Source organism: Henckelia pumila, chromosome 3, assembly GCF_033568475.1.
Source record: "Henckelia pumila isolate YLH828 chromosome 3, ASM3356847v2, whole genome shotgun sequence".
Lineage (NCBI taxonomy): Eukaryota > Viridiplantae > Streptophyta > Magnoliopsida > Lamiales > Gesneriaceae > Henckelia > Henckelia pumila.
The window spans coordinates 36,424,723-36,436,394 of NC_133122.1; the positions used below are offsets into that span (position 1 = coordinate 36,424,723).

Sequence of the window (11,672 nt, forward strand, 5' to 3'; positions counted from 1 at the left end):
CAAGCCTTAATGGTTTCAAGTAGTTTTTTATTTTCAATCAAGGTAGCTTGGAATACTCTTTTCAAGGTGTCGTTCTCAGTAGCCAGCAGACTTAGCTTGACCTTAAGACCATCAAGCTCTTTTTGCTGCATGCAGCTTGATTTGCTTGACTTATCTTTTAGGTTAGCTCTTTCTGCCTTTACTTCCTCGAACTCCTTGGATAATGCTTTGTATTCATTAGCCATTTCGTGTAAAGCAGTAACTAAATCACTGTGAGTAAATTCAGGTGAGCCAAAGTCAAATACCTCCTCAGCTTCTTCTTCGATGTCGGCCATAAGGCATTCCACTTTTTCATCATCGCTGTCATCTGAAGAGCTTCCGGTATTGGAGTTGTCAGAGTCAGACTCAGCCCACTTGCTTTTGCTTTCATCTGCTACTAGAACCCTTTGGTCTTTTCCTTTTCTAAACGTCCTTTTATCCTCCTTACCCCTTCTTCTTTCGGAGAATTGCTTCTGATCATTGTTCTTAGGCTTGGTGCAGTCTGCAATGAAATGGCCTGGCTTTCCACAGTTAAAACAAGTAGGACCATCGTTTGTATGGTCCGATTTATGATAATTTTTAAATTTAGAATTGTTTTTACGCATAAATTTACCAAATTTCTTGACAAAGAGTGTCATGGCTTCATTGCTGATTTGCTCAGCTGATCTCTTTGGAGGTTCCTCGACCGGTGGACGTATCACGGTTGAGGTTAAGGCCTTGGTTGGTTGAGATGTGGATGGTTCATCTTCTGTTCTCATGTTGAGCTCGAACTCGTAGGCTTTGAGATCAGCAAAGAGATCATGCAGTTCAACCTTGCTCAAATCTTTTGACTCTCTCATGGCCACTGTCTTGATCTCCCATTCTTTGGGCAGAGCTCTCATAACCTTCACAGCAATTTCACGGTTAGTATAAGTTTTACCTAAAGCAGTAAGATCACAGATGATACTACTGAACCGTTCATCAAATTCAGCCATGGTTTCCCCTGGCTTCATTTTGGCGTTGTCATATTTTTGAATGGCCAGAGTGAGCTTGTTTTCCTTTGTCTGGTCATTCCCTTCACACAGCTGAGTGAGCTTCTCCCAAATCTCCTTTGCTGTGGAACATGACTTGATTTTGCTGAACATATTCTTGTCCAGTGTTTTGTATAGGATGTCCCGGGCCACATTGTCAAGATTGGCCTTCTTTTTGTCCTCAGTGGTCCACTCAGCTCTTGGTTTCTCAATCATTTGTCCTGCACCATCGGCTAGAGCTGGGTTGACCTTCATAATTTTGATAGGACCGTCTGTTATGACATATAGCATGTCATCATCCTGTGCTGCAAGATGTGCCTGCATGCGAATTTTCCAATCATCATACTCTTCTTTAGAAAACATAGGAATTCTGTTGAAAGAAGTCATGATTTGAAAACTTCAGATCAGCAGTTGAGAAAGGAACCCGCTCTGATACCACTTGTTGGGATCGGTTCAGAGGGTAGAGGGGGGGTGAATACACTCTGAAACTTTTCTTCTACTTCTTTAGAAAGATCAAGTGAGGTTTAGTTCACTTAATCAGTTTTCTCAACTTCTAAAATGTTTTGAACAACTTAAATAGTGCGGAAATAGTTCAAAGGTTTTAGTGATGCAAAGTTTATAATGCAATGTATGAGCAGGATGTGAGATAAGTTGCAGTAAATGCTAAAGCACGATTTTATGGAAGTTCGAAGGCTTAATCCTTCTACGTCTCCCCTTCTTCCACTTAGGAAGGAATTCACTAGAAGACTTTGGTTATTACAACGTCTTGTAATACACCCACTTCAGACTTAGGACTTATCCAATGCCTAATCCGAAACTCCTAGATTTACACAGATAAGATTCTCAGTTCTTATCAGACTGGTGGAAGCTTTCAGAGCAGCTTCAAGTCTCTTCAACACTGAGTATAGTTGAGTTGAGCTTCTCAGACTGCAGAGCGGTCGAGAGGCTTGAAAACCCTAGGATGATCCTTGACGATCAGATATGTGAACTGTAGGCGAGGGTTTATTTGAGCAGCAGATGAATGATCTTGTAAGTGTGCTCAAGTATATCAGATGAGGACTTCTGATATTAGTCAAGTGATTGAAATTTTTCTGAGTTGCTTGTCTCTCTTCGTTGTCTTATCTCACTGCATATTGTTGTTTGAGCAATCTTCCCTTTATATAGGTCAATCATCAACGTCTTTATTTTGAACGTTCTGATGCTGCATTGAATGCACATTTAATGCTCATAAATGCATTGATGATTCTGCATGAGGATCGTACACTGCAGACAACTTCCAGGATCCAAAACTGGAATAAACGGTCGAATGCTTTATCTGCAGTCATTCTGTGTTTTTGCCATTTTGGTACAACCTGTTGTCTTGATTTGCAGGAGTCAACAAATCTTCTGAAACGCCGGTTCTGCTTTTAATAAAAGATCCTGCAAAGAACATCTTGTCACAGGTACTTGTCTCGAGATATCTAGATAGGCAGTTGGCATTCTACCGGTAGAGATATTTGTCCTCTGCTGGTTTGAATAACCAGTCGATAAGCTTGTGACTTCAACCGGTCGAGAGATAAAGGCGGTTGACAAGCTTCCGGTAGATAGATTTATCCTCTGCTGGTTTTGATAGCCGGTTGATAGGCTTGTGACTTCAGCCGGTCGAGAGCAAAGGCGGTTGACAAGCTTTCGGTAGATAGATTTTATCCTCTGCTGGTTTTGATAGTCAGTTGATAGGCTTGTGACTTCAGCCGGTCGAGAGCAAAGGCGGTTGACAAGCTTTCGGTAGAAGTTGTAGTAGGTTCCTGAAATACAATGGTTGGCAGCACATTCCTATACAATGAGTTGTTGTTTGTTATCACCAAAATATCGGATTCAACATTATCCATTTTGAGAATAAATGTATATATTTTTTAATTTAGTGCCTTTAAAATTTAGCATTATTTTTAAGTGATGTTGTCCTATAAATAAAGAAGATTTTATTAATAATTTTTAATAATATAGAGGACCGAGAGTTTGCTGCTTTACCAAAAGTTATAACTGACGGTAATACTGCAACTCAAAATTTTTAAACCGTACAAAAATCAAGAGTCATGGGTTGATTGTTTTACACAGCAAGGACAATTATTGCACTCAACAATCTTCATTGCACTTCTTGTAATCAATGAGATTCGAACACATGACCTTATCTTTGATATCAATTGTGTGGCCGATCGCTTGTCACTTTACTAAAATTTTACAGTTTCAATTTACAGTCATCATTATAACAGTTTAAAATAATACATTATCAATAACTCATGTTAGCCTATAGATATAATGTTTAAATTTTAATATAGTTTTATTTTGGAACAATATTGATATTGATTCTTATGCAATAATTAACTCGAATTTCAATTATTTGGTTGATTAATATTGAGCAAGTATGACACTTTTTGTATCAAGCATTTGTTTTATTTTCTTTCTTATGTATGTTGCTCTGAATCAATATATATGATTTATTATGTATTTGTTAATAAGTGAGATATGTTAATCAAATTAAATAAAATATTTATTTTGTAATGTTCTAATTTATGTGTTAATTACTTGTTTTATAAATATTAATTTATGTAATAAAAATAATAACATATATAATGCATTCTAAACCTTAATTTAAATTATTAATAAATATTTTCCTCTATATAATGAATTTTTATCTATTTCACGATTTTTTTCATTTATCATGCATTATTTTTTCTCTATGAAAAAATCAATATTCTTATCATCTTTATTAACAACTATTTATATGGTGGGTCTGGCCAAACGCGAAGACCCACTTGGACTTGTTTGTCAACACGTTTGAGCGAGTACAACTCGTTTCTCCGGGACGGATTTAATAAAATACTAAGTTTAGACCAGGTCCATTATCATCACTTTATTGAACTGTTGTCGTTCTGGTAATATATATATTATTTGAAAGAAAAAACTATTACATGTTTAGTTATGCATGGAATCAATATAATCTTTAACATTGCAACTAATAAGTAGTTCAAATACTTAAAAAAATATTTTGGTATTTCACGGGACTTTATAAATAATACTTTAGAAAATATTAGAAATCTAATAGTTTTAATTGTAAGATCATCTCATAATTTTTTTAAAATGGTTTTAGCTTTTATGTGAAGGAAAATTAGTTAAAATTTTAATTTCACTTTTATATATGTGATATGTGTGTATTAATATATTTTTTTATTTATTATTTTATATTAAAACTTGACTATATTTGAATTTATTTATTTTAACATCTGTATATTATTTAATTAAAACACACACACACACACACAAATATATATATATATATATATATATATATATATATATATATATTTGTATATATTTAAATATGAACTCATGATATAATTCTTTATCTCAATAGGTCCTTACACGAATTAAAATATATAAAAAAATTTTAAAAAAATGTTTATTCAGTATACAAACAAATACAAATCAAGGACAAGAATTAGTGTTTCAATATTTTAAGAAACTGAATAGTATTTAATTAAGATTTTGTGAATTTTTTTAAAAATATTTGTGGAAAAAATATATTCACTTTATCTACAAGAAAATAAAAAACAAAGTGTTTTGATATTTCAATTTTTTGGAAAACTGAATTTTTATATAATATGAACATACTTTTTCAATTTTGACCTTATCATAATAATCGATTTTACATATTATATAAATATTGATTACTTTATCTACAAGAAAATAAAAAAACAAAGTATTTAAGTATTTTAATCTTTTTGGAAATGGAATCCTTATCTAATTTGCACACACTTTGTCAATTTTGACCTTATCATAATAATCAATATAATCTTTAACATTGCAACTAATAAGTATTTCAAGTACTTAAAAATATTTTGGTATTTCAAGTGATTTTATAAATAATACTTTATAAAATTTTAGAAATATGATATTTTTAATTGCATGACCATCTCATAATTTTTTTAAATGGTTTTAGCTTTTATGTGAAGAAAAATTAATTAAATTTTTAATTTCAACTTTTATATATATGATATGTGTGTGTTGATGTATTTTTTTATTTATTATTTTATATTAAAACTTTAATATATTTGAATTGATTTATTTCAACATCTTTATATTATTTAATTAACATATATATATATATATTAATAACTTTTCCAAATCTAATATTTGTATATATTTAAATATGAACTCGTGATATAATTTTTTACTTCAATAAGTCCTTACACGGATTAAAATATATAAGATTTTTTTAAAAAAATATGTTTATTCAGTTTACAAACAAATAAAAATCAAGAATGTGGTGTTTCAATATTTTAAGAAACTGAATAGTATTTAATTTAGATTTTTGTGAAGTTTTTTTAAAAATATTTGTGTAAAAAATATATTCACTTTATCTACAAGAAAATAAAAAATAAAGTCTTTTGATATTTCAATTTTTTTGAAAGCTGAATTTTTATATAATATGCACATATTTTTTTAATTTTGATCTTATCATGATAATCGATTTTACTTATAAATATTGATCACTTTATATACAAGAAAATAAAAAAAAAAGTATTTAAGTATTTTTAATCTTTTTGAAAATTGAATCCTTATCTAATTTGCACACACTTTGTCAATTTTGACATTATAATAATAATCTATTTTACATATAATATAATATTGATTTACGTTTATGTCCTATAACTAAAGTGTTGTTTTTACTTTTATAACCCTATATATTTTTATATGATTTTACTTATAGTGTAAATAAAGGACAACGTTGTTATTTTACAATGATAAAACTTTGACCTTTTATTCACTCTTTTATATAGGTATAGATATAGATATAGATATAGATAGATATAGATTAATATAAAATTATAAAAATAGATCATTCTCTAAAACTTTACCAAACTATTGCAATCCGGGACACCAAGTCCCAAATTTGGCGGGGCTTTTTATTTGAATTCGAAACATCGATTGATGTTTGACATAAAGTCGTAAGTTTTGGATTCTAAATGAACTATTTTTTATATTTTAATTAATTAATATTATTTACTGATTATAATTTATAACTACTGTCTTTCCATTTAAAAAAAAATATAAATTTTATTTTTAGATATAACATTAATGATTTATTCACACGAATTTTCACATGCGTATATTACTGGTGTGTGTATTTATATTATTATATATTTAAAACAAGATAACCTCTTACTAACTTATTTGGTCCAATCTTATTATATCAATTGAGTTTGCATAAATATCCCAAACACCAGGAGCGGTCTTGAGATAAATTAAGCACTGGGAGAATAAAAATATAGGTTTTTTCATTAACTTGAATACTATTCTCGTATTTTTTTTTTGAAGCAAAATCATCACTTTTTAACATTTTATGATGGTTAATTGTGCGAGAATAGCTAAATCCATAACGTTGTAAAATAGTACTGAATAATAAACTCAAAAACGAATAAAAGTAAACATGTATACATGAACAAAGAAATACATGAGAGCTAATAAATTAGTATAATATGAAATAATAAAATAATAATGCAAAAGATAATTAATAATTAGCAATGAACATGAGAAATTTTTTAAAAATAAAATTACTCAATTTCACAAATTGAAATCAGAGTAATGAACATAGTCTAATTATATAATAAGTAAGAAAAACTTGAGGATATGTCTACTTAGGAAGCAATGGAGCTTTGCAAGAAATTTTCATGCTTAGATTAAATTGTCTAACACATAAGAAAAGAAAATGTAAGTTCAAAAAAAATTTAGGGGCTATGAGAGTTCATGGTAATCTAACCCATCTGGAGCAAATATTTTGCTATAAAAAACTATTATCAATTTCATTATTTTGTTATGTCATTCCTATCAACTAAAATTAAATATATATTAATTAATATAAATATTAATTTTATAAAAATAATTGGGGCTCGGTATCAAGGTGGAACCCTAGGCGGTCGCCCACCCCGTCCTACCTTAGGGTCACCTCTGCCAAACACCATCACGATATTCAGGGAAAATTCTCGGTTTAGTCCCATGTTTTTTGGGTGTCTCCCGGTTTAGTCCCAAATCAATTTTGTGACTCAATTTAGTCCCAAACCTTCACTCTATTTTACCGCGTTAGTATTTCTGTTAATTTGATTAACGGCGCAAGCAGAAATCCCTTCTTCACGCCTAGAAAAACCCATTCCCAAATCCTAAGCCCTAATTGCCCGCATACGCAGAACTCAGATGACGAATTTCTGAGCTTCGAAGCTCGCCCCTCGCTCCATTCGCCATTCCTTTGCACGAACCTCAAAAAATTCCCCAATCCTCCTTCGCACAGCCCTGGTTGGAGAATTCCCCGGCTTCGAAGCTCGCCGGTCGCCCGATTCACCATGCTTCCGTGAGAAGTGATGAACATTTTGAGGGTAAGGTTGCACCATCTTTCTACTAAAAAATCTGATGCTCGGAAAATTTTTTTGTTCTCTTACCTGAAATTTTTTTGCGTCGTGCGTGACTTGGATTCTTAAAAATCAAGAACAACCCGTCACCCATTTCTCCGCAGGTCAAGGTAACCATGGTCTCGAATCTGCACAATATATGCTTGACATAATGTTACTGTTATCACATTCAAGATTGTATATGCTTAAATCATTCTAATCTAGACGATTTTAGAGACACTTCAGCGAATATCTTGGATCGGTTCTGCAATATGGTAGTGAAATGTGTGATTTTTGTTTTATGTATTTCCACTTGTGATAGAAAGCTTGATTTGTAAAAATAAAAACTCATGGATCTATTTATCGGCAGCTTATGCCATTGTGTGTGGCTTTGATGCTTATTTGATTAAGAAGTAGGTTTCTTTTAAGATTTTGGTTTGGATGATCGTGTATCTGCTCTTCATATAAAAAGTGTTTCATGGTTAATGTCAGTTAGAGGGAGTAAACTGATCTATTTTCATTTTTTTTTTACAATAAACACATGATCATGACTATTTGACATGATATTGTTCTACAAGTCACATGCCCTTTTGAGCAGGCACTGTTATTGTTTTTTTTTTCTTTGAAATATTCCTTCTTGGGCTGTTTAATGTGAGTGAGGTCTTCATTCATTTTGCTGTACATATATCATGCAGTTTCTAAACTAAAATGAATTATGAGTGTTCTGAACCAATTTATCTTGCACGTCAATTTTTCCGGCTAAAATTGGGGTGAACTTTTGAGTTTCAATTTTTATGGTATTGTTATCATACTTTTTGAATAATATAATGAATATTGATTTTGATTTTTCTGTGTATTGTAGGGAAAATCTATGTTGTTTTTGTTGGACATAAACCTGGTGTATACGAGACATGAGAAGAAGCACATAGTCAAGTCAAAAAATTTTGCTGGTGAAGACGATGACTGTCCAACTCTATCTCGAGCACTTGTGTAAGCTTGCAGTCGTGAGACTGTTGTGAAGCTAACGCCACCTTTCATAAAAATAGGTGTATGGATGTTCGCTGATTGGTTAGCCTACAACAATACAAAAAACTTATTGAAAAACACGTCAACCATGCCATCAGAGAATATATTGTTCTAGTATTTATAATGTCAAATCAATATTTTAAATAAGATACATTTATCAAAAATATTGAGCATGAACTCCTTTCAATATTAACTCCGATTTTCTGTGCTCTTTTCACATGTAAAAAAAAAATACATTCAGCATAAATTTGTTTATAAATCTTATACATCAAGTCTTTCAAGAATCAAGGATGAACTATACAGATAAATTCTGGATCAATATAAATTATCATCCCAACAAAAAATTCAGAAATAAATACTCATACTCAATGAAAAAATTCAAAAAATAAGCACGACAAAATATTTTGAGCCTTTGTGAAACAAATAAATTCAAGACCAACATAAATTCTCATTCCCGACAAAAAATACAGAAATAACTACTAATACCCAACAAAAAAATTCAAAAAGTAAGCACGACATAATTTTTTGAGCCTTTGTGAAACAAATTAATTCAAGAACGACATAAATTCTTATTCCCGACAAAAAATACAGAAATAACTACTCATACCCAACAAAAAAATTTAGAAAGCAAGCACGACATAAATATTTTTGTGCCTTTTTGAAACAAATAAATTCAACACCGACATAAATTCTCATTCTCAAGAAAAAAATACAGAAATAAATACTCATACCCAACAAAAAATTCAGAAAGCAAGCACGGCATAATTTTTTGTGTCTTCGTGAAACAGATAAATTTAAGACCAACATAAATTCTTATTCCGAACAAAAAAAAATACAAAAAAAAATACCAAAGATTATAAATGGGTAAAAACTAACAAAATAAGTACCTGAAGTTTTTTTTTCCTGATTGGACCCAAAGTAGTATCTATTGATTCATTTGGTACAGAACAACTTTGCTGTGTCAGAGATTCTTGTTGTACACCACCTTGTTATTGGACGCTTGTAGTCCGGTTACAAGTCTTTCTGTTGTGCCCAGACCCACCGCACAGTTTGCATTTGGTGAATATTTTTACACCTCTCAACCTATTTTCAGAAGGGGGGGTTCATCTGATTCCCTTCTTCGTAATTTTGCTGGTCTTCCAACTTTCTCTTTGTAAACCGGAGGTAGTGGGGGAACCAAGTCACATTGAGGCCACAATTCTGGTCCATTCACAGGCATGATTCGTGCTGCATAACACCTTTTGTATGTTTGTACCAAGTAATAAGGATGGGCATATGCCTCTGGATCATTTTTTTTGCACCAAATAGCGCATACAGTGTGCTTGCAAGGAATCCCTGTCAAATCATATTTCCTACAACTGCAAGACCGGCTTAATAGGTCAACCGAATGCTGATCACGTCTATCGTCTGATCTCGTTACATGGTAATGCATTTCATCTGACTTCATGGGAGAATACCTAATAGCCTCTACATAGACCTTTGCCAACACATCTCTGATCTTTAAACAAAGTCGACCTTTCCATTTCTCAGCTCTGTCTCTGTTTTTTTTGAAATCTTCCCATCAAAAGATTTCTTATCTTCTCAAGCATCTCAATTACTGGCTTCTCCCTGGCATCTAATATGAATCTGTTAAAACTTTCACATATGTTGTTCAACAAGATGTCTGATTTAGGAGTGGTGCTGAAATATGCCTTAGACCACTGGTTTCCAGGTTTTTTCGACAGCCATTCATATGCCTTTGCATCAATGTCTTTCAACTTAGCCATGTGCACTTGAAATTCTTCAATTCTTGTCGACTTTGTGGCAGCCCAAAATGCAATCTTAACTGCTACACTCTTGAATCCATCACGTTTCATGTTGCTCTCTAAATGTCTCACACAAAATCTATGTTCAGCATCAGGAAACAAAGATTCAAGTGCAGGAATCAAACATTTTTGCTTATCTGACATAAATGTCCAGGTATGCGGATCATTGCCTACACCAATGTCTTCATCCAAGAGTTGAAGAAACCATGTCCAACTATCTTTTGTTTCACGCTCAACCATCGCATAACATATTGGAAATATGTTATTATTCGGATCTAGCCCCACGGATGATAACAATTGTCCACCATGTTCCACCTTTAAGAAACATCCATCAACACCAATGATACGCCGACAAGCACTCTTATAGCCTTGCTTACATGCTGAAAAACAAACATATAATCTTTTAAACCTTGGACCTTCGTCATCCTCTGTCAACTTCAAAACTACAGTAGCCCCAGTGTCTGATCTTTTCAATTCAACACAATACATTCTTATTTTTCGGAATTGCTCCTCAACAGATCCTTGCACCAATTTCAGCGCTTTTCTCTTAGCCATGTAGGCAGTCTTTCTCGAAAAATCTGACTGCAACATGACAGAAATCTCTTTCCTAAACTCCAAGTGTCCCAATTTAGGATTTGTGCTGAATTTTTTGGCAAAAGTATTTCCCAACCAAGTTGAGTTCACACACTTGTTTTTCAAATCCCAAACACAATTACTGTGACATCTGTCAAAATTTCTTACTTGCCAACAATTATCATTAGACATCTTCTCAACATGGATCTTCCAATGACAATTATCATCATTGCACTTAGCCCAAAGCCGGATATTATCATTTTTCACAAACTTGACAGATCTTCCTTCTCGAATGCAGTAACTTTCAATGGCGAACTTTGCTTCTTTCTTCGAGCTGAAAACTAAGTCCAGCTTCAACTCTGGTTTTTCAGAATCTTTCTTTGGATCAAACAACGGATACTTTTTTACACCATCCTCATCCTCATCAAAATCATGAATACTATTAAGACCGTCACTGTCTGCACAAACATCTTCTTCACTATCCTCCTGCATATTATAAATCACATCTTCTGTTTTTTCTCCTTCATGCACAATCATTTTTTCTTTAGGTTCTATATCATCGCAAACAAATGCATCCAGTAGCCCATCATTTTCATCAAAATCATACTCATTGTTATCAAACTCATCATTTTCATCTCCAGCTTCATGATTTCCATCATCTAAGTGTTGAACATATATTTCAACCTCATAGTTTATCAGAATATGGTTCTTAGATTCAACACATCCGAATCATTTTCCAAGTATCTACCTTCATTAATAGTACCTCCGACTTTGTGCCAAAATCTAAAAGACCTTTTCTCTTCAAATCCAAGCTCCTCCAT

At 32.3% G+C, this 11,672-nt stretch overlaps 1 protein-coding gene across 1 annotated transcript; it reads right to left on the minus strand.

Moving 5' to 3' along the window:
- Window positions 1-9,551: 9,551 nt before the first annotated feature.
- LOC140888468 (uncharacterized) lies at window positions 9,552-11,672 on the minus strand. The gene is made up of 3 exons (XM_073296158.1): window positions 11,615-11,672; window positions 10,072-11,510; window positions 9,552-9,971 (listed from the first exon to the last, which is right to left on the minus strand). The coding sequence occupies exons 1-3, from the start codon at window positions 11,670-11,672 to the stop codon at window positions 9,552-9,554; spliced, it is 1,917 nt and encodes a 638-aa protein (XP_073152259.1).